The 26,135-nt window shown below is 36.4% G+C and overlaps 1 protein-coding gene across 6 annotated transcripts in view; it reads left to right on the forward strand.

The window, feature by feature from the left end:
- ANKRD17 (ankyrin repeat domain 17) overlaps window positions 1–26,135 on the forward strand; it is a 181,859-nt gene that overhangs the window by 19,775 nt on the left and 135,949 nt on the right. The window contains exon 1 of one of the 6 annotated variants that reach the window (XM_032150355.2): window positions 14,255–16,936. The exons of the other annotated variants lie outside the window; for them this stretch is intronic. Coding sequence (XP_032006246.1) covers window positions 16,883–16,936 — 54 coding nt within the window. The 5' untranslated portion in view covers window positions 14,255–16,882. Of the gene's footprint in view, window positions 1–14,254; window positions 16,937–26,135 lie in introns of those variants that run through there. 6 annotated transcript variants of the gene reach the window in all.

Raw genomic sequence — 26,135 nt, forward strand, 5'->3', positions numbered from 1 at the left:
TATCTATGTAATTTTGTTTTGCATAAATGAGATCATTATAAAAATATTGTTTGAAACTTTCTTTTTAAATTAATAGTCCATCATAGAGTTTCATGTTAATACACATATAGTTATCTTATTCCTTTAAATGGCTGTGAGTATTCCCGTGTCAGGTATCAGGACTTAATTGCTTTCCAGTTTATGGAAATTTTGGTTGTATCCAAAGTTCTGCTGTTACAAACAATACTGAAGTGGACTCTTTGATGTTGTTTCTGTATTGTGGTAAGATATATTCCAGAGGTAAAACTGCAAGACCAAAGGTATGGGAATCTGTTTCTGTAACTGACATTTTATTGTGTATCAGCACCATATTTTAAAAACTAGTGATTTTGTAGTGGTATAGGATTTGATAGGTCAAACATCAGCTTTCAAGCCCTGTTCATCTCTGTTCTTTCTGGATATCCCTCTCTGTTGACTACTTTATCCATAAAAGGGCCAGATCATATATCACCTCTTTCCTGAGGTGTTTATAACACCTAGCACATTGAATAATTTTAACCCCAATAATAGTTTAGTGAGTGCTTACTATGTGCCAGCCACAATTCTAATTGGTTTATGTGTATTACACTGCTGTATATCATTTAATCTTCCCAGTTCTAAGAGGTACATAGCATCTACATTTTGTAGTTGAAAAAATCAAGGTAAAGACTAAGTAACTTGTTCAAGGTCACAGTAAGTGATGGAAATGGAATATAAACGTGGGTAGTCTCACATGAAAGTCTGCTTTCTTAACTCTCAAATTGTACTGCCTTCTTACCATCCTTTTATGGCCTCCCTAGTAATTGCTCAAGAAATGTTTTGTATGCATTGTAGAGTTCACTAGCCATTTCATCTTGCTTCTAGGTCCTCTTTACAGATCTGCATGAATACCATCTTACTCAAATTTATGTGCAGTGACCTATCCCCCAAGTAGGATAACCAGAGAGAAATGATGGAGTAAGGAGGGTTATGGAAGACCTCCTTACTCCAAAACACTTTACCTGAATGTAGCTAGTTAATACTGCTCTGTTTTATTTCATCTTGTTTCCCTAACCCCTGTCTTGGGGAAATTCATGGATTAATCTTGAGATGGATTTCATAGGTAGAATAAATGGGTATGTTACTCTTCAATATTTCTGAAACATCAAATCAAAATACATACCTTGTAGATTACCTCTTACAGTAAGTGCTCAAAATGTGAAGTGGGAAGAATGCTGTTTTAGACCCTCCTATACCTCTTAATTCATGCTGTTAAGTAAGTGTGACATGTAAAAATTAAATATCTCAGTCTCTCATAAAAGGGGCCTGGTAATACTTTCTTTTGAGGGAGGTTAGGTGACCTAATGTTTGTGAAAATATTTGTGACCTATAAGGATTTTCATAAATTAATTGTTAAAACTGAAGTATGAATAAAAATAGAGAGCCTTATGAAAATTCTGACTATTAAGATGGTTGTTTTTTTTTAATTTAGGAGAATCCCTTATTTTAAATTTCTAATTCTATTAAATTTGGTTATCTTATTGAATTTATAGATTGCTAGTAAATATTTTCAGTTCTAATTGTGCATTTTGGTTAATTGTTTTAGGTGGAGCTGATAGTAGATAGGTTAAGGGGTTGGCCCTTTTTGGATTATATTCTGAATTTGTTAAGTTTTTAGAATTTATATAGAATATGTTCTTAAATTCCTTGAGAACTTAAAAATTTGTAGTACTTTATCATACTGTTAATAAAGAGGGAGAGATAAGGGTTATGGGAAATGCACATCCTTTTCTGACTCTTAAGTCCTTTTCTGGGAATGTGAAAGCAAACCATATGCCTATGGCGTCTCTGCTATAGGCTTAGCAGATAATACTAGGGTTCTAGATAAAATGAAAAGTATGAAGGCAAAGATTTGATTATGCTGTTTTCTAAATCTCAGGACCTTTAGAATGTATCTCTAACTCACTTTGTGGACTCCTTTCACTTGTACCTTTTCATCCTTTTCTTGCTCTGCATCCAGATCCCCACTTCACAGTCCAAGATCCTCTCTACCACTCAGTCCAGCTTTCTGGCTGCAACCTAAACTTCAGTACCTGGCTTCTCTTGGCCAGATTGAAGGACTGTAATATGATTTAAGTTGTGAATGTGCCTTAGTATGTGAGATGTCTTTTCATATGAGGAGCTTCTTAACCTACTTTAGCTTAATCACCAGATCCTTTTGTCTTTTATGCTAACACATAAAAAACACAGGCTTGGTATTACAGCCTTTTGTCTTCTATGCGTGAGTAGTTTTGTTTTGTATCCCAGGGATCCCAGAAGAACAGCTTTGCTTGGCCAGGGTACCCATTCATTGGCTTAGGCAACCTAGAATGTTAAGATTCATATATCTTAATCACATACTAAGGTCTTCCTGACCTCACTACCATAAGCAGAAGTTTTTCTGAAAACTTTGATCAGAGAGCAAGTAGGAAGAAGGGCCAGATTCCAGTTTCATTAAATCACAGGCATATGAATACTTCACAATTTCTGTGCTTGACAAAAATTACGTTTAATTCTGAAATAACCCAAATGCCTTTGTATTTCTTTTCTTACACTATTTCTCCGGGAAAAAGCATGATATGGAAAGAATTTGAAATCAAGTTGGGCAACTTGCTTTTGAATCCTGCTTTAATACTGTGTGATTTGGGGACAGTTACTACTTAACCTTGTTGTCTTCATCTACCTTAGGGCTAATGATTTATTTTTAACAGGGTTTTTCTAAAGAATGGAGGTAATCTACATTATTTAGCACCCTATACTACCTTCTGTGTTGGGGGTAATTTATTACTTATTTTGACATTTTACTGGATTTAGTTCTTATATACTATTTTGGAATGAAGTTGTCATTTTTTTTTTTTCCCAGTCAGGATCAATTTTCTTTACCTTTTTTAGGTCATGGACTTTAGTTAGATTATAATGAAAAATGTAGACCTATTTTCCCCAACATTTACTTAAATACATCATACAACATTTTGCCAATTGTTTCAGGGATATAGAGTTTTTGAGGCATAGGTGTTTGAGGTGTGAACCATGCAATATGAACCTTAGCTCAAGAGTACTGGATTTCAGGCTGGGTGTAGTGACTCACACCTGTAATGACAGCCCTTTGGGAGGCCACGACAGGAGGATTGCTTGAGGTTGGGAGTTTGAGACTCTTCTGGTCAACATAGCAATAACCATCTCTACAAAAATTTAAAAATTAGGTGGGTGTGGTGGCACATACTGGTAGTCCTAGCTACTTGGGAGGCTGAGGCAGTAGGATTGCTTAAGCCCAGGAATTTAAGGTTACAGTGGCAATGATGGAACCACTGCACTCCAGTCCAGGTGACAGAGTGAAACCCTGTCTGAAAAAGGAGTACTGGATTTTGTTTTTTATCCATTGAGGAGTTATTGACCAGCCTTTTCCCCTATTCTGTCCCCAGTAATCACAACAGTAGCTGCGGAATTTTTCTTTGAAAGGTTTCTGTCATATAAGAGAGCTTTAAAAAGTAATAATTTGCTAGAAAATTTTAAATTATGGTTGGGCGCGGTGGCTCACGCCTGTAATCCCAGTACTTTGGGAGGCTGAGGCAAGAGGATTGCATGAGCTCAGGAGTTCGAAACCAGCCTGGGAAACATAGTGAGACCCTGTCTCTATTAAAAAAAAAAAAAAAAAAAAAGAAAGAAAAAATTTTAAATCATTACGAACCTTCCCTTCTTCCTTTTCTTTCTGAAACTATTGGAATCCTGACTTAAAAAAAAACTAGTAAAGAGATCATTGGTTTTTATATCTGCCTTTTTTCCCTGAGAGTAGAAAGATAAGATGTACTAAATAAAGTTTATAGCTATTTCCTTTTTGTATGTTTAACAAATTTTAAAGGTATAACTCGATTTATTCAGGCTTATTTTAGTTATTGACTGAAATTTTTTTAAAATGGTGGATTTAGTACATTCTTTTAATTTCATTTCTTCTCAATGTCCCACTGATATTGTTTAAAGATTGAATTAAGTCATAATTCTGAAAAGCGGGAACAGATGTTATTATATGAGTCAAACTACCCTTAAGAGGCACAAAAGGACCTCATTAGCTCTATAACTTTAATGTGTACTTGGGTGTATGTGGGGAGAGAGGTAAGAAACTACAACTTAGGTGCATAGATGGATCTAAACTTGAATAGTGTTAGTAGTATGGCTGCAACCCTGTAACTGTCTCAACATTTTTGGTCTGCGTTTCCTTCTGTATCAGCTTTATTTTCAGCCAAAGATGACTGTCAGTCAAAGGAGATGGGAATGGGATATTCTAGCCAGACCTAGGTAGTGTGGCCAGTCCTGTGGTGGCTGGGAAGGCTCACCTCTACCCAAAGCACGTGAATACATTCCCCATAAAAAAGAGGGATGATGTTATTAGCAAAAGGGGTCAGGGAGAAAACATGTTGAACAGTAAAATTACAGTTCACAGTCCACTACAGGTACCATCAGAGGACCAAGAAATTTTGAAGAAGATAGAAAGTTCATGGAATCGGATTGACAGCAAAATCCCAGAGGAAACTGGAACCCAAGATACCAGAGGTAAGCTCAGGTTTTCCCAGGGAAACCTTGGAATGGCTCCAAACTTGGAGTCAACAAACACAAATCAGTAGTAGTGGGCAGTTGGGTAATAATCAAGAATTTTCTTAAGACTTTTCCACAGTGCTAGGTCAGTTGGGCTTCCCTTCTACCCTTTCTCCAGCCTAAACAACTATGATGCCCACTCTTAGGGCCGAAGTTTCAGAATCATTCTCTTAAGAAAGTAGGCCAGCAGTTTAGTATGGGCGTCTACTTAGGTGTTAGAACCTGAGAGAGAAGTGGAGGCACTATGCTACCCCAGGAGAAAAACAGTTTTGTCTGTTCCCAGCCAACTTGACTTCCTGTCCAGGTACCTTTTTGGGGTACCTGCATATACACATGCCCTACCTGCTTAAAATGTACCTGCTTAAATTGTACATTTAAAGGGGAAGCCGCTTAGGAAAACAAACCCAAATAACCTCAGGGAAAGCTCTTACACTCTGTATACTCTAAAGTAATCTTTCATTTGCAAATATAAACAGACAGGGATAATCAGACAATTGAGGAGAATTAAGAGGATGAAAGAAGATTAAAGTGAATAAAAGAACAACCAACCTCAGCTATAATTCAGAAGAATACTTCAAAGAAAAGCGTAATTAGTATTTTATTTAAAATTTAAGAATACATAATGTTTAATCATAGTTGCATTTAAAAGGGGGCATAGAACTAGAAAACGTTTGAAAATTATAAAGAAAAATTTTAATCGATGAGATAAATACAATTTTAGCATGAATCAAGACTCAATTGTTGATTTTGGAATTAAGAGGAGGAATTGGCCGGGCGCGGTGGCTCATGCTTGTAATCCCAGCACTTTGGGAGGCCGAGGCGGGCGGATCACAAGGTCAGGAGATCGAGACCACGGTGAAACCCCGTCTCTACTAAAAATACAAAAAATTAGCCGGGCATGGTGGCAGGCGCCTGTAGTCCCAGCTACTCGGAGAGGCTGAGACAGGAGAATGGCGCGAACCCGGGAGGCGGAGCTTGCAGTGAGCCGAGATCACGCCACTGCACTCCAGCCTGGGCGACAGAGCGAGACTCCGTCTCAAAAAAAAAAAAAAAGAGGAGGAATTGTGCATATGTAAATCAAAAGAAAAAAATCTGGAAAAACTTGAGAGAAAATTAAAGAAGCATGGAAAATATATCACAGTTTTTCACATCCATAAGTGTGAGTTCTAAAAGCAAGAGATTTAGGAACCATGGGAAGGAGAGAATAATGAAAGAAATAACTGAAGAAAATTTCCTGAGCTGTAGAAACGTAATGAATTTTCAGATTGAAAGAGCCCATCTAGTAACAACCAAAATGGAATGGAAAAAGATCCACAATTTTAGAACTCTTTAAGGACAAGAAGATCCCAAAATTATTGCCAGAGAGAGGGAAAAAATATGGAAAATCAAATAACTAAGTTCTTAGCAGTCATGTTGAATGCTTGAAGGCAGTGGAATAGTGACTTCACTGTTTGAGAGACAATAGATTTTGACCTATGTTTTCTCTACCCAGCCCCACTATTTTATCATGTGAGGACAATTGCATTTTCTATACTGGGAAAAAACTATGTACTTTGTATGAACATATTTGAGATACAGTAGCACAAAGAAAAAATAATCCCAAAATAGAGGATATGGTGGTAGTGGGGGGATGGGAGGGTGAGTGGGAAGAAATAGCTACTGTGGCAATCTTGGGCTTTCAAAAAGAACTGAAGAAAGCTAGAAGGAAATTCAAGTTCTATTAGTCTGGAATACATGAACATTTCTTCAACTAATAATGTCTAAACAACATAAAATTACATTTCCTTTAGTGACTAGTATTTATATAATCACATTGTAAGTACACTTTATTGATTTTCCGTTTTAGAATCAACCTAGAAAATGTATAAAATGGGCTTAATTATAGTTATGGAGTAGAATGCCTTGTAAACCTTTATAATATAAAAATAATCTATAAATTTAGGAGATGGAGGGCAACAAACGAAGGGGTCAGTGCTCGTTTCTTCAGTGTACAGTCAGTAGATAACAAGCATATAAAATTTGGTGAATCAAGATATGAAAGCAAAATGGCATTAAAGTTAAACTGGTAACTGTGCTAGAAGTCTATTAATGATGTAACATGTATTTTGCCATTTTGATGCGGGAGGGTAACAAGACTTATGGTTCATCTTGTGCCTTTGTAGCCTTTGAATTTCTTAAAAACCCTAAGTGGATGCATCATATTTATAATGTTAGAAAGATTGCAAGGCTGGGCACAGAGGCTCACGCTTATAATCCCAGCACTTTGGGAGGCCAAGGCAGGTGGATCACTTGAGGTTAGGAGTTTGAGACCAGCCTGGCCAACATGGTGAAATCCTGTCTCTACTAAAAATACAAAAATTAGCTGGGCATGGTAGCCAGCGCCTGTAATCCCAGCTACTTGGGAGGCCGAGGCAGGAGAATTGCTTGAACCTGGGAGGCGGAGGTTTCAGGGAGTTGAGATCATATCACTGCGCTCTAGCCTGGGGAACAGAGTGAGACTCTGTCTCAAAAAATAAAAAGGGGGGGTATTGCGGATATGTGGTGGCCTCTACCTAGTTGTTTAATACTGCTCTTTATGAAGTAAATATATTCCTGGGCCAAGTGATTTTCGGAAATTGTCTGAGGTAGAAATAGAGGACACAGGGCTTAATTCTAGGAAATTAGAAAGTTGCGTAGCATACAAATGTGACTCTTTTTATGTAAGATGCCTAATTCTTTCTTGACTGGCTTACACGCTCGATTTTGAGTGTTAATTTCTGATCCCTTTCCATGAAATTTGATAGGAAACTCTTTTTAAAAAAACAAATGTTTATTGTGAAAAATTTGGAAGTACAAAAAATTGGAAAATTCTGAGGCCTACTTACTTCCAGTGCCTCTAAATAAGATGACATTTTCTCCGATGGACTAAGGACCAAGAATAGAAACTTAGTTTGTCCTTAAGGTGGAAGTTATATGATCAAGGAGAGCTACAACTACTGGAGGCAAGGTATGTCTCCTGGAAGAGCTAGAAGAAGGAAGGTGGAAATAGAAATTGCCTTTTTCTCCCCATTCCTTCTAAAGATGTGGCTGATCTTATATACCTAGCCCTGTCATCTTTGCTGAGGACCCATTGTGTGTCCCACGGACTATAAATCAGGGTTCTCATGATCCCCCTCTTGAGTTTGATTAATTTACTGAGCGGCTCACAGAACTCAGGGAAACACTTATGTTTAATACATTTTATTGTAAAAGATATTGCAAAGGATACAGCTGAAGAGATGCATAGGGTAAGGTATGGGACAAGGGGCATGGAAATTCTGCCCTCTCTGGGCATGCCCACCCTCCAGTAACTTCCACTGTGTTCTGTTCTCCAAAAGCCCTTCAAACCCTGTCCTTTTGGGCTTTTATGGGGACTTTATTACATAGGCATGATTGATTAAACCATCAGCCGTTGGGGATCGATTTCACTTTTAGTCTCCGCTTTGTGGAGGATGGGAAGTGGGGCTGAAAATTCCAACCATTTAATCTTCCCCTGGTCTTTCTGCTAAAACCAACCCTTATCCTGAAGCTACCTAGGGCCTGTCAGTCTTCAGTCAAATCTTAGCATATAGGAAGCCACATAACCACTTTGAAGATTCCAAGGATTATAGGAGTGTATGCCAGGAAACTGGTCTAAGACCAGAGACCAAATGTATATTTCATGATATCACAGGCAGTCTTTTGGTACTTTAAATATTGCTTGCAAGAGTTATATCTTTAAATAATTGCTTGCAGGCAAACCATTCAAGGTTTGTTATGAATAGATTAGGCTGGAAATAGCAGAGCGCAGAGTGGTAACAGATATCTTGAGACCAGACTGATTGGAGCTTGTCAGGGACCCCAGACCATTAAGGAACCAGAGGAGAGCCAGTGATAACAATGAGATTCCATGGTTACTCGGGTAATTTTTACTTCCTGATTATTTTCCATGCCCTTGATGCTATCTTGAGTTACTTGGAACTGTTTCTTCGTTCCCCCAGAGTGGTAGAAACTGGTGACTCAAGAAAATTGTCTTTAGATTTAAGCTTTTTCTTGTAATTTAAATTTTTATCCCCAGGTCCCCTAGACCTCCATTTTGTGTTTGTGTGTGTTGTGTGTATTTCTTTCTGTTGGTAGATAATTTGCTTTCAAGTGGAGGACAAACATGTTGCTGACGAGGTTGAAAGTGCTGTATCATCAATAGATTTAACCTATTTAAAATAAAAAACATTGAAATAAGTAATTTCTGTTATGGATGCACTTGTTTTTATTTTTATTTGAAAATGTACAATTCAGACGAATGGGAGGGTTGATTGTAAACAATAAATATTTTATCAGTTTTGTGTACATAGAACCTATTGTGAAATACTGGAAAAAGAATGAATTCATGGTGTGACCCACCATGGGTAGAGACAACAAATGCAAGTGTCCAACAGACACAGCTATTACTGGGGATGTGAAAAGAGGCAGCATTGCTTTGTTTCTTACTTTGTTTAGTACATTACTTACGTTGGGACAAGACTATGCTTGTATTTCATTCTGTACATAGGACACATCTGGATGAAACGTTTTGTATCTAAATATAATTCTCTTCTGTACTTTTCTAGGTTGAATTTCAGATTTCATTTATTAGTTGGATTAGAGAAGAATGGGAAGGGGACCAATTAGAGAAAAAAATCATTGAAGTTTTTAGTATTAAACATTGTCAAGAATCAGGATTGAGTTCTAGATTATAGCCTCTTGGAGGTGGACTAATTTTATTTGCCAGTCTATCTCCAGTGTATATAGTATAAACCCTGCCGCCTAGTAAGCACTCAGTAAATGTTTGTATAAGTGAATGATCAAAATGCTAATGATGATCTTACAAAACAATTGTACTGGGGCTTTTTATAGTATGAGCCTTGAGAAAAACGTTTAAGCAAAAAAAAAATCTTTAATTATTTGAATATTACAAAGTAGTACATACCCTCCCTACCATTCCTCATATTTAGAATATACTACTGGATACTACGTTGCATTATTTTATTTATAATGCTACAATTTTATGTATCTTTAACTTGGTCCTTTCTTACATATATCCTTTAGATATTCTTCCACATTTCTCGAAGCATGTTCAACTGTCTTATTTTGGCAGTTCTGGTGAAGGCTTAATCATTCTTATTTTTAAATGTAATCATCAAAATTAGACCTGGAATCTATGCCAAGAAACTGAGATAGAAACTGTTTAGTGCTTTTTGTGTTCATAAAAATTGTTTATGTGTGGCCCTGTACTCGTGTACATTAGATTTTTTTAATATGATGGATTACTTTAGAATTTCATTCTTTAAAAAGAGTAATTTGAACATAAATGTAGAAGGCAAAGAAATAAACATATCCAGCAGTATTTTATTTAGTGAGAATATACCCGAATATTTCCCAAGCAATTCTGGGTTTTTAAAATACTAAATTCTGGCAGAGGCATCTTTTCACAACTTACTACCAGGTTAAAAAACCCATTAAATATTGGAGGGAACTTGTATTTTATCAGAAGTAGATTTTTTTTTTAATTTTAAAAATTTTTAAATTTTTTTAGATCGTTGCACTCCCCGTTCTTCTCTCTTCTCCACCTGTATATCAGCTGTATATATATATAGACTCTGCATTGTGATTGGGTTTTTTTTTTTAATAATCAGTTGAAGTTCTTAATTTGTTAGAGAATGAATTTATGTGTTTTTTTGATAAGGATTTTTTTTTTTTGAGGTTAGATGAGAGGAGGTGTAACTTTGATCTGTGATTCTTGAAAAGTAGAAATGATGAACTAAGGATAAATCTGGATACATGATTTAAAACTAATATTGATTTCAGATCTGGATTTTTAATAGACTTGTGTCAGTAACACTTTATATTTGTAGGGAAGCAGGCAGTCTCACTCACTGTCAGTATAAATTAGTTCAACTTTTTTAGAAAGCAGTTAATTGGGTAACATCTAAACTTTTATTTTATTTTATTATACTTTAAGTTCTAGGGTACATGTGCACAACGTGCAGGTTTGTTACAGATGTATACATGTGCCATGTTGGTGTGCTGAACCCATTAACTCATCATTTACATTAGGTATATCTCCTAATGCTTTCCCTCCTCCCTCCCCCTACCCCACAATAGGCCCCAGTGTGTGATGTTCCCCTTCCTGTATCTAAGTGTTCTCATTGTTCAATTCCCACCTATGAGTGAGAACATGCAGTATTTGATTTTTTGTTCTTGCAATAGTTTGCTGAGAATGATGGTTTCCAGCTTCATCCATGTCCCTACAAAGGACATGAACTCATCCTTTTTTATGGCTGCATAGTATTCCATGGTGGATATGTGCCACATTTTCTTAATCCAGTCTATCATTGATGGACATTTGGGTTGGTTCCAAGTCTTTGCTATTGTGAATAGTGCTGCAGTAAACATACGTGTGCATGTGTCTTTATAGCAGCATGATTTATAATCCTTTGGGTATGAACGTTAGAAACAAGATAAATGCCTACTGGACTGGTTAAATACATTATGCAGTTCTGCAATGAAAATTTGAGCAGCTGTGAAAAATCAAAGATAAATATTTTTGTACTAATCTGAAACAATTATGGAGTATTAAATATTAAAATGGGGATACAGAACGTATGCATAATAGTATCCATCTGTATAAAAAATAATGTTACCCTAAGATGTGCTTGAAATATGTAGGTTATTTCTGGAAGAATACAAGAACTGGTTGTGTCTCTTAGGATGGCTTGGTAAGAGGTAGTTTTACTTTTCTCTTAAACTGTGAATGCTTTCCATGTACATGTATTACTTTTACATAAAAATCATAGTTAATAAAGAAGAAAATAAACTATAGCGGTAATAAAAAGAATATTACTTTTTATTCTTTATTTTGTGCTACATTAGACATATATCTAGATTCTTCAGTCATTTTATAGCATGAGTTAGTTAAGAGAAATAAAAGGTAAAATCATGGGAATGTGTTGTTTTAATAATGTATGGACTTTCAGAAATCTTACCAAATTGTATTAGCCTTTTAACTTAAATTCTGTTTTAATATCTTTCACTTATACTTGGTTTAGGCTCTTTCACACTTAGGTTTCATACTTATGCTTTACTAGAATTTACACAGAAGAAAAGAGAAAAAGAGAGATACTATAAAGTAATTATTAAATTTAATAATTTTAAGAGGTAGAATTGTTTTAGTTTTTTTTCTAGTAGTTTATGTGAGTGGGCAAAATCATTAAATTTTTCCTACCACCAGTTGTCTGTCCTTGTTTTGTTTGAATATGTGAGTTTTGAAGCCTCACCATTCCCTAAGTTAAAAAATTGATGGGAATGAAACTCCTTTACAAGGAGTTTTCTATTAAAGTTTTACGTGAAGGGAACAAACAACAAAGTGTTAAGTCATGCAAAACAGAGTTGCTTGCTTGTCAGCACATTTCTACATATTTTTTTGTTTTGATTTTCTTTTTCCTTCTTCAGGGAAACCAATGCTGGTCCTAAATAAAATTGTCAATTTTGGAAGATTCTTTCATTCAATCTAGGTATTTACTGAGCTTTTTTGTCCTTTACCTTCTTTTTTATGAGAGGTTTCACTCTTCGTTTTGGATATTTGAACCTCATTTTCAGTCAATATTTTCTTTTATTATTTTAAATTATTTTTATATGTTTACATTTGTTTGCATAGCTTAATATGTTAATTGCTATTTACACTTTAATACTTCTGCTGTTGGCAAAATAATGAAAAGTCTTGTGCCATTGAAATCCATTTTAGATAAATGAGAAGACAATTTTCTTGCCTATAAAATTAGGTTGAGGCTGGGTGCGGTGGCTCACACCTGTAATCCCAGCACTTTGGGAGGCAGAGGCAGGCGATCACTCGAGGTCAGGAGTTCGAGACCAGCCTGGCCAACATGATGAAACCCTGTCTCTACTAAAAATGCAAAAATGAGCTAGGCATGGTGGTGGGCACCTGTAATCCCAGCTACTCGAGAGGCTGAGGCAGGAGAATCACTTGAACCCAGGAGTTGGAGGTTGCAGTGAGCCGGGACAGCACCACTGCACTCCAACCTGGAGTGCAAAGCAAGACTCCATCTCAAAAATAAAATTAGGTTGAACCGGAAGGTGGCTTGTTTTTAGGATGACAGGTTTTAGACAAATATGTATAAATTTCTCTTTATATCCTTTTGCCCATGGTATCCGCCCATGGTATCCTGCAGTGACATAGGTAATCATATTGATGAAAAGGACTGGGAAACAATTAAAGGGGATACATTATTTTGCTATGCAACAAATGCAGAAAATCTGAAATTTTAGATTCTGTTTATATTCAATACTTCTAATATCTTATTTCAGTGACCTAAAGATAGAGTAAAAGAACAAATGCTTTTGTTAGAAACTGTGGCACGCGCCTGTAGTCCCAGCTACTGGGGAGGCTGAGGCAGGAGAATCACTTGAGCCCAGGAGGCGGAGGTTGCAGTTAGCCGAGATCTCGCCACTGCATTCCAGCCTGGGCGACAGAGCGAGACTCCGCCTCAAAAAAGAAAAAGAAAGAATAAATTATTACTATTGGGCCAGGTGCGGTGGTCACGCCTGTAATCCCAGCACTTTGGGAGTCCGAGGCGGGCAAATTACGAGGTCAGGAATTCAAGACCAGCCTCGCCAACATGCTGAAACCCCGTCTCTACTAAAAATACAAGAAATTAGCTGGGCATGGTGGCAGGCGCCTGTAATCGGCAGCTACTCTGGTGGCTGAGGCAGGAGAATCGCTTGAATCCAGAGGCGGAGGTTGCAGTGAGCCGGAATCGCACCACTGCACTCCAGCCCAGGTGACAGTGTGAGACTCTGTCTCAAAAAAAGAAAAAAAGGAATTATTACTATTAGTAGCAATAATTTAAAAGGTATTAGGATACTGAAGTGGATATCAGACAATTCTCTTCTTCATAAATTTGTTCATTTAATCAAAAAATGCTGGCGGGCGCGGTGGCTCACGCCTGTAATCCCAGCACTTTGGGTGGCTGAGGCGGGCAGATCACTAGGTCAGGAGATGGAGACCATCCTGGCTAACACGGTGAAACCCCGTTTCTACTAAAAATACTAAAAGTTAGCTCGGCGTGGTGGCACGCACCTGTAGTCCCAGCTGCTCGGGAAGCTGAGGCAGGAGAATTGCTTGAACCTGGGAGGCGGAGGTTGCTGTCAGCAGAGATTGTGCCACTGCACTCCAGCCTGGGCAACAGAGCGAGATTCCGCCTCAAAAAAAAAAAAAAAAGCTTAAGAGCCTGCTCTATGCCAGAGTGCCGGCTCTAGGTATGCATTGGTGAATAAAGTATTGCCTGCTTGCTTGCTTGCCTGCTTGCTTGCTTGCCTGCTTGCTTGCCTGCTTGCTTGCTTGCTTGCTTGCTTGCTTGCTTGCTTTTTTTTTTTTTTTTAGACAGAGTCTTGCCCTGTTGCCCAAGCTGGAGTGCAGTGGCGTGATCTCGGCTCACTACAACCTCCGCCGCCCGGGTTCAAGCGATTCTCCTGCCTCAGCCTCCCAAGTAGCTGGGATTACAGGCGCCCACCACTACAGCCAGCTTATTGTTTTTGTATTTTTAGTAGAGACGGCGTTTCACCATGTTAATCAGGCTGGTCTCGAACTCCTGACCTCGGGTGATCTGCCCGTCTCGGCCTCCCAGAGTGCTGGGATTACAGGACAGGCATGAGCCACCACGCCCGGCCAAAGTGTTGCCTACTTTCAACAGTGTTGCCTGCTTTTTTCTAGTCTTTAAGGGAGACAGATAATAAATGATAACCATAATTCTGTGAGAAAGCCATAATCACATATTTATTGTTAAAAACAACAGTAAATGTCAGAAAACAGAAGCACCCCATAATCCTAGAATGGAAGAGAAGGGGAGAGTGAATGGTTTTATTAACTTGAGTCTTAGGGGCCCCCATTTCTTGTCAGATAAAGGATTTGGAAGGCCTATTCTTGGCTTATGGAAAAGGAGAGTGTTCCAGCATAAGTTCCTTGAACTCAAACCTGTCATTGCTTGATAACATTGGAGGAAAATTTGAGAAAGGGAAAATTTGTTGATAACTTGTGTTAAGTCTAAAGATGGAGCAGTTTATTTGAAGCATAGAAAGAATTGACCTGGAAGGCAGGAAATAACAAAAGCCAGTTTGTAGTTTCTTTTTAAGCCAGGTCTCAACAATGTAAATTACTTTGAGCAGCCTTCAAATGCCAGGCATACCCATACCTAAATGTAAACACTAGGCATGGTATGAGGTAAAACATAGTGTCATTTGTTTGCCATTAATTCCACATAGCCTTTGCAATCAGTTCTGGATTTGCATCTGGATTTGACTCTGCCATGTAACTGTGTGCTCTGTCTGATACTTGGTTCCCTTATCTGTAAAATGAGATTATCACATGGAAGAAATATAGTTGATGATTCTGGATATGGACTCTAGTCTGGTGCAAACTGCCTGGATTCAGATCTTAGCCCTTCAACTTAATTAGCTTAGCTTGAAATAATTGGGCAAGTTGCTTAACCTCTTTTTGTTCCATTTCCACATATGTAAAATGGGGATAATAATACCTTTTAGGACTACTGTGAAAATTAAATGAGTTAATATATAAAACCATTTAAAATGGCATATAGTAAGCAAAATGTAGTTTAAAAATTATAGCATAGCTGGCTTGTTATGAGGATAAATAATATGTTTATTTTAAAAAAAATCATATATTGCTTGACACACTATGGGTATTTCCTAAATATCAGAAACCATGTAGTAGGTACTTTATATCATCTAATCTTAATATAAACTGTTAAGAAACCATAATCTGTCTAGTTGACTGCACCTAGAGCAGTTTCTGATATTTCAAGTTGAATAAATATTATCCCATTTTATGATTAATTGAGGCCCAAGAGTACTCCAAAATCTCCACTAAAACATGGCATCACTTTGAGGAGATAATACCAGCAATGTCATGCACATCATCACATCACTTTTCTCAGTTTAGAGCATAAAACATTGTTCCTTTGTGTTTCTGGAGACAGTCTCACTCTGTTGCCCAGGCTAGGGTGCCAGTGGCACAACTGCAACGTCCACCTCCTGGGTTCACGTGATTCTCGTACAGCCACCTTAGTAGCTGGGATTACAAGCATGCACTACTACGCCTAGCTAATTTTCATATTTTTAGTAGAGACGGGGTTTCACCATGTTGGCCAGGCTGGTCTTGATGGAACTCCTGGCCTCAAATGATCTGCCCACCTCAGCCTCCCAGAGTGCTGGGAATACAGGTGTGAGCCACTGCGCCCGGCCCATTGTTCCTTTTTCAGTGCATTTTTTCATATCCAAGGTTGTATAAGGAAGAAATTTGACAATCTAACAAGTTTTACTAAATGGAAGATCAATTACAGGAATGCATATAATATATATTGGCTCCACTGTCACTCACTCACTTTATCTGCTGTTTGATGATCCAGATTTAGTGTCTCTAAATTTCATTTATCTAGGATATTTTAGTATCTTAGAGTATTTGTTGTAAGAGAAAAAACAGGCCATTTCTTTGGTTAGTAAATGAAGTTAAAGGGCACTACTAGAAAATGCATATATCAAATATTATAGCTTGCTTCAGTAACTGTAAATCGGTTGAATGTTAACCTGGTTCTCATAGGTATTTACAAACAGATTAGTTTATAAAAACCAATTTACTATTAAAAAATCTACATTAGGATAATTATTTTTGAAACCCTGAAGTCAACTGTAATATGTATGTTATATAATACATTTGCCTGTTGTAGCAAATTTCTAACTTGGCATTATCATGCCTCCTTCTTTGCATCTTTAATACAGCCATTAATCTCACTACAAGGCTTTACTAAGGATAAATTGCTGCGTAACCCACTTCAACCTCTTTTGTTCAACCAGGAAGCCAGACGTGTTAAATAGCTTTTTAAAAAATATATTATTTCTTTTTTGAAATTTTAGGATTTTAAAAATTGAAGTGGTAAAATAAGAGAATTTATTTTGTCTGTTAAAATTACTTGACAGAAGTTTGCTTTGGAATAGAGCTTCTGTATCTTTAAAAAATACACAGTGAGTCACCCCCTGCTCTTTTGGTAGATGCCTGGCTAGTGAACAGCTAAGCTGCTTTAGGCATGTAATAGAACATTCCATTTCCTGTTCCCTTGCTGACACAGAGGAGTGTTCCTGCTGGCAATGATCTAATCATAGTGCAGTAAGAAACATGGCAGTTTGATAAAACATGGTGGAGACAGCGGCTGAAATGGAAGCATATGTTCTAGAAGACATTCTTGAGGTAGGGCTAGGTTTGTTAAGTGAAATGAAAGTTAAAATCTGAACAAAGAAATCTTATCTGCCGGAATTATTTTACAGATGAATAGATTAGAGGAGAGAGCAAAGAGAAGCAGAGCATAAAAGCAAGACACGGTCAGACCTATTCCGTGTGAGAATGTTTCAGACTGGTTCACATGATTACTATAGACGTCTATAATTATTTTGTTTAAACTTCATGTTTCATAAATTGTAGATATATGTTTGCTAGGGAAAAAGGGGAGACTCAGACTTAATAAAAAGCCTTGTGCTGGTGGTGACCTTTAGATTAACTCATTAGAAGGTGGGGTCTGCAAAGCAGCTTTGAGTAAGGTTTAGTATCATATGTCTTAGAATTCATTTACATATCTAAGCCTAAAGCTTTGCTGCAGTTAACTATTAAAAACAGTTGGTTATTTTAGCTTTAAACTAAGCATGTTTATATCAATCTGATTGCTTAATTTAGCTGGTATACTCTGGTCCTAGATTTTTCATGTGACTTTGATTATTATAAAACAAATTATTAAATTAAAAATATTAAAACCCTGAGATTTAGGGCACTGATGCTAGAGAGCCATCAATAAAAAATTCCCATAATTTGAATCATGAACATTTTAAATTATATTTTCTCTTTTCTGGTTGTAAAAATTTTATAAGATCCTATTTGAGTATAAATCAGTCCAAGGAAATACATGTCAAAGTGAAACTATAATTGCTTTTGGCATTGAATGTAGTAAACTATCAGAAATTTGTATTTATAGGTATAGGTATTTAAATCTCATATTCTTATCTGTGGGATTGTGTAGGGTTTTTCTTTTTTTTCCTCATTAAATAAAAACTGGGTAATTCAGATAAAGAGGCTTCATGGTGGTGAGTGGTATTCCTAATACTTAGACTGTTGAGATAATTTATTAACTATTTCACATCTTCAGGAAGATTATTTTACTGTGGGGAGAGGGCTTGAGAGAAGAAGCTGCAAAGGGAAGCTAGGCGGGGTTAGCAGGAGAAAAAAGCCTATGCGCATTATAAAGTGCTGCATGATCAGTGAGTATTTTCTGGAGTCCCTCAGTGTGTGCTTGGAGCTGACATTGCAGCAAGTCTCATGGTTGTTCTGCAGAATGAAAACTGATTCCATTGTATTACCTACCTCCTTGCAGACACCTGCCAATGTGCTCTTTTCCCCTTTCCTAAAAGCTGTTGTCTAAGTTGAATTGTGGTTAATTTTTATTCTTTTCTCTTTTTTTTTTAATTTTTACTTTGTTATTGTTAGTGAGTTTCCTTAAAAATGTGTGGTAAAATTATCTACTTAGAAATAGTAGTATAAACTTTCATCAAGGGAGTTTAGTAATTACAAGTGGCCACATGACTTTTTAGTGGTTCAGTTTAAACAAGCCTAATTAGATTACAAAGTTCTACTGTTACATTTTAATTTGCTTTTAAAATTTTTTGGTTTGGATTTTAAATAAGTGTACTTTGGAGATTTTGATAAATCTATTTGACAATTTTTCCTAGCCATTTAAAACTTCAGCATATAACAGATTTTAGAAGTCTTAATTATGTTCTGAGGAAATCCTACTTGAGCACTGTTTTGTGCTTTTTGCATAGATTTTTTTAATGCTACCTGAACAACTGGTTTTTTATTATTTCTATTAATTGTTTAATATCATGTTAAGATTTCATATTACCTTATTTATTCAATGTTGCTAGTTATTGAAACAACCTCTGCAATTTTAGTTTTCCTAATTTTCAATTTATCTTAATTTAGTTTCTATGTACCTGTTGCATCCTATCTTACTAAATAAGTAGCTTTTTCTCTTTATTTAAAATATTATTTGACTTAAATATTTGTCAATCTTGGTAACATTTTCTAAGTAGTAATAAAAGAGTCTTATCCAAAATTATAAGTACTCATAATGACATAATGCTAAAAATACAGAGTGCAAAGAATAAATTTGCTAACTTTGCAGATAAATGTACCATTTTCTAAAGCACCTCATATTGCAAGTAAACAGATATTTATTACATAATGAGCTTTCCAGAAAAATATATTCCCTAGCCCTCCACCCCACACAGGGATAACTCCTTGAGTAAATGTCCAGTAATGGATAATGAAGTTTATCTGTATACCACAGCGACAGTTTTATTATTGTACTTAATATTGAGCTACTTGAAGTTCATTACTGTAATTTTCACCTTTGTGATTTTATTTATTGAACATACAGAATTTTATGTAGATTATGCTTATTTACATTGAATAAATATTAGACTCTTTTTTTCCTGTCTTTGTAACTTGATCTTTTGAATCATAAACTTTTTTTTTTTTTTTTTTTTTTTTTTTTTGAGACGGAGTCTTGCTCTGTCACCCAGGCTGGAGTGCAGTGGCCCGATCTCAGCTCACTGCAAGCTCCGCCTCCCGGGTTCACGCCATTCTCCTGCCTCAGCCTCTCCGAGTAGCTGGGACTACAGGCGCCCGCCACCACGCCCGGCTAATTTTTTTGTATTTTTAGTAGAGACGGGGTTTCACTGTGGTCTCGATCTCCTGACCTCGTGATCCGCCCGCCTCGGCCTCCCAAAGTGCTGGGATTATAAGCGTGAGCCACCGCGCCCGGCCAAACTTTTTAAAGGTACTCTTATTGAATATTAGTTAAAAAAAGTCAGTATCATTAGTGAACATAACACAAATGATTTCTCATAATACTATGGCTTACCTTTTAAACTGCGATTACTGATTATATATGCCCACATGTATTTAAGTTGAATATTTAGACCTTTAAAATCTTAAGTAAAATACTGTCTAAAATGCATAATAAAATTAGAAAAGGTGGATTTCACCTTACATCATTGCTTTTCACAGTCCAAGGTAAGGGATTAAATAAAGTGTCTTGGCTATTTCATTTATTCAAATAATCCAGGCAGTAATTATCTTCTCCAAACCAAAGGCATCAAAGTATTTCCATTCCTTCTGCTTACCTTCTGTAAAAGGAACTAATACCCAGGAAAGTAGCCATATACAGATGGCAGAAAAAGGGCTGACAGCTCATATAAATACCTCTTTTCTTGTTCTGTTTATGTTTTCCTGAGACATGATTATAATTTTAGAATTTTGCTGACCTTCCTGTAAAATTATATGTAACAATGGATTGTACTACTTAGAAGGATCAATAAGAGGAAAAATGTCTTCTAATTTTATACCCCAAATTTACGTGGCCAAGGGCTGTGTATCTAAACCTGTGGTTTATATGTTGGCTTTTTTATATGAAAACATGAAACAACTGAGAGATCATTTCAGAAACTTGGTTACTGTATATTTAGTGTTATTATTTATAATTGAGCCAGTTTTTAAGAGTCTTAGTAATAAGAAATCTTCACAGATATTTCCATCCTTTAATTTTGATTAAGTTCAGATTACTTTGTTCTGGGTATAGTATTTGATATATTTTTGCTTTAAGAAAGTAGGAATTTTTATGAAAATAAAAATGTTTATATTGTTAAGTGTAATAGTAACTCTCATACCCATTCTTGTTCTTTTGTCATCTAAAGCCAGGATGTCCAGCTTCATCTGTACTTGATGTTATAGGTTGTGGTATATAAAATAAAAGTGCCAACTCTCTATGGTTCTGTCTATGGACAGTGGGTTGAGGATTTGACTGAACCCTTTAGGTTGGAACTGAATTAAGGTTCAGATTTAAGCAAAGTAAGTAGGTTTATTATGGAACCTTTTCTTGCTCTGTATTTATCTTAGCTGTTTTTGTTTTTTAAATAAAATTGAAAGAGTCTCAAGGAAGGCATCATTTCCTTTTGATTGCCAAGATTGTGGACTAATGGTAAATAGTGAATTCTAGGTCAAACAAGGGAAATCCACTTGCTATTTACCATAAAAATTATTTTTGGTAATGGTATCAAATCTCCGTGTGGTAGACTTTTTTGACAGATACGTGTTATATTTCTTTTTATTCTGTAAAACACATTGTCATATGTAATGCACATCATTTCTATACTATACCAGTAAGTCTTTCATAGATTTCTGAAGTAACTGTGGTGACATTTTTCACTAGGAAAAGTTGGAGTAACTCTTAGAACCTAAATTGGTCTAGTGACTGAAAAGTTTAGATAAATATGTAAATCATTAAGAGTTGATAAAAGTAATATTTTCCATTCATCAAGAAGTTTTGGAATCAAGTTGAGAAATGTTGGACAGATTGAATCATATATATATATATATGTATATATATATGGGTTTTGTTTGTTTGTTTGAGGCGGAGTCTTGCTCTGTCACCAGGCTGGAGTTTCAGTGGCTCTATCTCGGCTCACTGCAACCTCCGCCTCTTGGGTTCAAGTGATTCTCCTGCCTCAGCCTCCCGAGTAGTTGGGACTACAGGTGCATGCCACCACACCCAGCTAATTTTTGTTTTGTTAGTAGAGATGGGGTTTCACTATGTTGGCCAGGATGGTCTCAATCTCTTGACCTCGTGATTTGCATGCCTCAGCCTCTCAAAGTGTGGGATTACAGGCGTGAGCCACTGCATTTATTGAGTACCCTCAGTGTGAGGCACTTGAATTTCAATGAGGTTAGTCCAGCTAATTTTGTCTCACAGAGGTAGAAGTGCAGAAGAAGAAGACGACAAAGAAGAAATGTCTGCCATTGTTATCTTTTTTTTTTTTTTTTTTTTTTGAGACAGAGTCTTGCTCTGTCACCCAGGCTAGAGTGCAGTGGCATGACCTTGGCTCACTGCAACCTCCCCCTCGGGGGTTGAAGTGATTCTTTTGTCTCAGCCTCCCGAGTAGCTGGGATTACAGGTGTGCGCCACCATGCCTGGCGATTTTTTGTGTTTTTAGTAGAGATGGGGTTTCTCCATGTTGGCCAGGCTGGTCACAAACTCCTGATCTCAGGTGATCCGCCTGCCTCGGCCTCCCAAAGTGCTCAGTAATGGCTTGAGCCACTGCAGCCGGCCTCTGCCGTTGGTATCTTAAACAGTCTTGAATTTAGGATGCATAGATACGTATTTTAATACTAGTATTTTACTTCATTGATTCCATTTGAATAGTTTGAAACTCATGTTTTCAGCAGTGGCCTTAGAAAGCAGATATCCCTTATGCATTCTAAATTTTTCAGTAAGCAGATATTTTTCTTTATCTGGACACCTTTAGGTTGTCACTTTTATGCACATCTTTTTGTTATATATATTTATGAACGTGGTGCTGACAAGAACATTCACTGGTTCTCATTTTTATCTATAAACCGGCATATGCGTGTGTATACACATACCTACAATACATATATTCACATTTATACTTACATATACTCCACACACACACAAACATACACACACACACTCATACACTCATGTTCCTGCTATAGGTGGAATATTTCTTATCTAAAATGTTTGGGACCAGAAGTGTTTGGATTTGGGATTTTTTCAGGTTTTGGAATATTTGCGTATACGTAAAGATAAGTTGGGGATGGGACCCACATGAGAGTTACTTATATTTTATATACACCTTATACACATAGTCTGAATGTAGTTTTATGCAATTTTTTTTTAGTAGTTTCATTCATGAAAACAAAGTTTTGACTGATCTGTCACACGAGGTCAAATGCAGAAGTTTTCACTTGTGGCATTATGTCAGTGCTCAAAAAATTGCAGATCTTTGGCTAGGTGCAGTGAGTGGCTCATGCCTGTAATCACAGCAATTTGGGAGGCTGAAGTGAGAGGATCACTTGAGCCCAGGAGTTCAAGACCAGCCTAAGCAACATAGTGAGACCCTATGTCTACAAAAAAGTAAAAATTAAAAAAAAAAAAAAGTTTTGGATTTTGGAGCATTTCAGATTTTGAATTTTCAGATTAGGGATGATCAACCTATATATTTTGCAGTGAGGATACTCTTATTTGAAAGTCCAATTTTTCTTGTAAGGGTGGGACTGATATTGTAACATTGCTTTCATACGCCAATTTTGGGAGAATTAATGGGGAAGTAGTATAAGATGCACGTATGTTAGTTAATATCTGTAAAGAAGAATGATATTTTAGTGGAATATGGAGGCTCCAAATAGCTTGTGGAAAGGTAGTATAACTAGAAGTGTGTGAATCAGTGTATTACTCTTATATGAAAGTAAAGGCACGACTGTCGAATGAACTACTAGTTTCCCACTGATCCATCATAGTCTGGTAATTATTGCATGTTATGGAGCATTAATTAGAAAAGGTCTTCATCATATATTATCTATGTATAGAGGCAACAACGTTGGCCCTTTACTGGTTCTGAATTGTGAGAGGCCTTTGTTTTGACACTTGATAACAGCTCATTCTGGTATGAGGTGACTTGATCACTACAAAGTTGATGAGCAGCAAAGTCTTGTTAACCATTGGTTTGGCTTAGTATATATCTTCCAAATTTGCCAAACGAAAGGCTTTTCACAAGGTGTTCGTAATTGTTAAATGCCTATGAGCTGATAACTTTCATGTGTGGTTGGATTAATACTGGCCATTAATAATTTAGTCTTGGATGGAATTAGACCTCTAACTAGTTGGATATGTGTTGTAAGTAGGATAGCACATAGTTTTATGGTGGCAACAGTAATTGGCACATTAGCTACCCTTTATTGAGTATTTAAATTATATATATAGAGGGAGTGTGCCAGGTACTTCACAAGCATTGTTTTATTTAATCCTCTGAATGATTCTGTGAGGAGGTAGGTACCCACTTCATAAGCAGCTTATAAGGAATAAATGAAGTAATCTGCATAAACATTTAGCACAGCCTTTAGTTACATAGTTAACCCTTAACTGTTAACCTTTTTTAACCCTCATCTTCTATCCTTATGCTGTCACCGCCCCCATTTGACAGGAAAATTTGAGCATCAGGGATTATTAGAGCAATGGTTTTAAATTCTTTTAGTCTTAGGTCTCTTTTTCACTGTTAAAAATTATGGAGAACTCAAAAGTTTTTTGTTTCTGAGAGTTATATCTATCACTATTTACCATATTAGAAATTATAGTTTAAAGAAAATTAAAATTAAAGTTTAAAGAAAATTTTAAAAACATTTACACATTTATTCATTTTAAAAAAATGATAAACCATTGCATGTTAACATACTTTTATAAAAAATAACTATTTTCCAAAAGAAAAAACTTGTAGGAGAGCGGCATTGTTTTACTTTTTATAAATATCTTTAACATCTGACTTAATAGAAGATAATAGACCCTCATTATCTTCTTTATTAATTTAATTTAACTTTTATTTTAGAGATGAGGTCTCATTACGTTGCCCAGGCTGGAGTGCAGTGGCTATTCACAGGTACAATCATAATGCACTTTAGCCTTGAACTCCTGGGCTAAGCAGTCATTCTGCCTCAGCCTCCTGAGTAGCTGAGACTACAGGTGCCAGCCACCATGCCCATCATATCTGCTGTCATATTCAGTCTATTGTGATACATTATTTGGTCTAAGTCTCTAAAGAAATTTAGTGTCACATTGATATGAGGATAAAAAAACAAAAAGTATTTTCATAGCGCTTTCAGATAATTGTGGATAATCTTCTTTAAAACCATTCCAAACTCCTCAAGTGGTAGTTTCTTAAAGGTTAGTTGCAGTGTGGAATCTGAAACAATTACCGGTGAACTTTCTGAACTTTGTTAGATTAAAACTCACTGGCTTATTGTGTACTTTGAATTTATCAAAACCATGTATGATTTTTATAATATTGGTCATATGAAAATACTGGTTTCTTTTATTCTGCAATATTTTTAAAAATCACATTTTCAGCCAGGCGCAGTGGCCCACACCTGTAATCCCAGCACTTTGGGAGGCTGAGATGGGTGGATCACAACGTCAAGAGATCAAAACCATCGTGGCAAACATAGTGAAACCCTGTCTCTACTAAAAATACAAAGATTAGCTGGGTGTAGTGGCATGCGCCTGTAGTCCCAGCTACTCGGCAGGCTGAGGCAGGAGAATTCACTTGAACCCAGGAGGCGGAGGTTGCAGTAAGCCGAGATAGCACCACTGCACTCAAGCCTGGCGACAGAGCAAGACTCCATCTCAAAAAAAAAAAAAAAAAAAAAATCACATTTTCTAACAGCATCAGTGTTCTCAGAAAAGTCAAAAACTGGGAAGCTGTCACGTGTCAGATATAAGATCTCCAAAATTCTAATTTTGCTTGAAAGTTTGAATTTTATTATTGATGACAAATAATTTGAATTGTTTTTCTTGAAATGACAGGCTCATGTCGTTCGTTTTGAGAAAATGTCTGCCAAATAAGTGAATAATTATAGTATGCCTTAAGAAAAAATGGTATTCTATGAAAAAAAGTTAGCTACCATTTGCAGTTTGCACAAGTGTTTTTCTTGAGACAGCTACCGTACTTTGGGTATGTAGTGGAAGTGCTGTTTTGTCACACAGAATATCAAAGTTATATATTCAAGATTAAAAAAATTTCTTTTTTTTTTTTTTTTTTTTTAATAGAGACGAAATCTCACTCTGTTGGCCAGGTTGGTCTTGAACTCCTGACTTCAAGCAGTACTCTTTTAGGAGTCTCAGCCTCCTAAAGCGCTAGCATTACAGGCGTGAGTGACTGCACCTGGCCTAAGATTGAAATTGTTTAAGAATGATATTTTCTACTGCTTCATGAAGGAAACTGGGTTTTTCTTTTTCTCTCTTTTTTTAAAATACAAAATTATGAGTACATGCAGAGAAGAATATGATAACTACTAACTAGTACAGATTGGTATCATGGCCTTGATTGATGTTAAGAAACTAGCAGGTTTACCCACCGTTGCTTTTCTGTCATCAGTGCAAGTGTCAACACAGTGCAACAGGCAAATAACCATCTTAGTTGTTTAAAAATAATTTTGACCTCACAGACCCTCTAAGAGTCTTGGAGATTCTCATAGATCCTATGGACCACACTTGCACAACTGCTATTTTACAATGTATTGCCCAGTTTACAAGTTAACAGTCATTAAGGGAGTAAAAGTAAGATTTAGACAAGTCTGCTTGTTTCAAATATATTCTTTACTATTTTATAAAATTTATTAATTAATCACACAGTACCGACTTCTCCAGTCTCTTTGACACACCCTGTAGGTCACTCTATGCTTTAACTACAATATAGCAATTTTAAAGAGCTGGAGAAAAACTTCATGTGGCAATCTGTGTGGGAATTTGAATATTGCTTTAAAATTATCA

The sequence above is a fragment of the Hylobates moloch genome, unplaced genomic scaffold (assembly GCF_009828535.3).
Source record: "Hylobates moloch isolate HMO894 unplaced genomic scaffold, HMol_V3 SCAFFOLD_2, whole genome shotgun sequence".
Lineage (NCBI taxonomy): Eukaryota > Metazoa > Chordata > Mammalia > Primates > Hylobatidae > Hylobates > Hylobates moloch.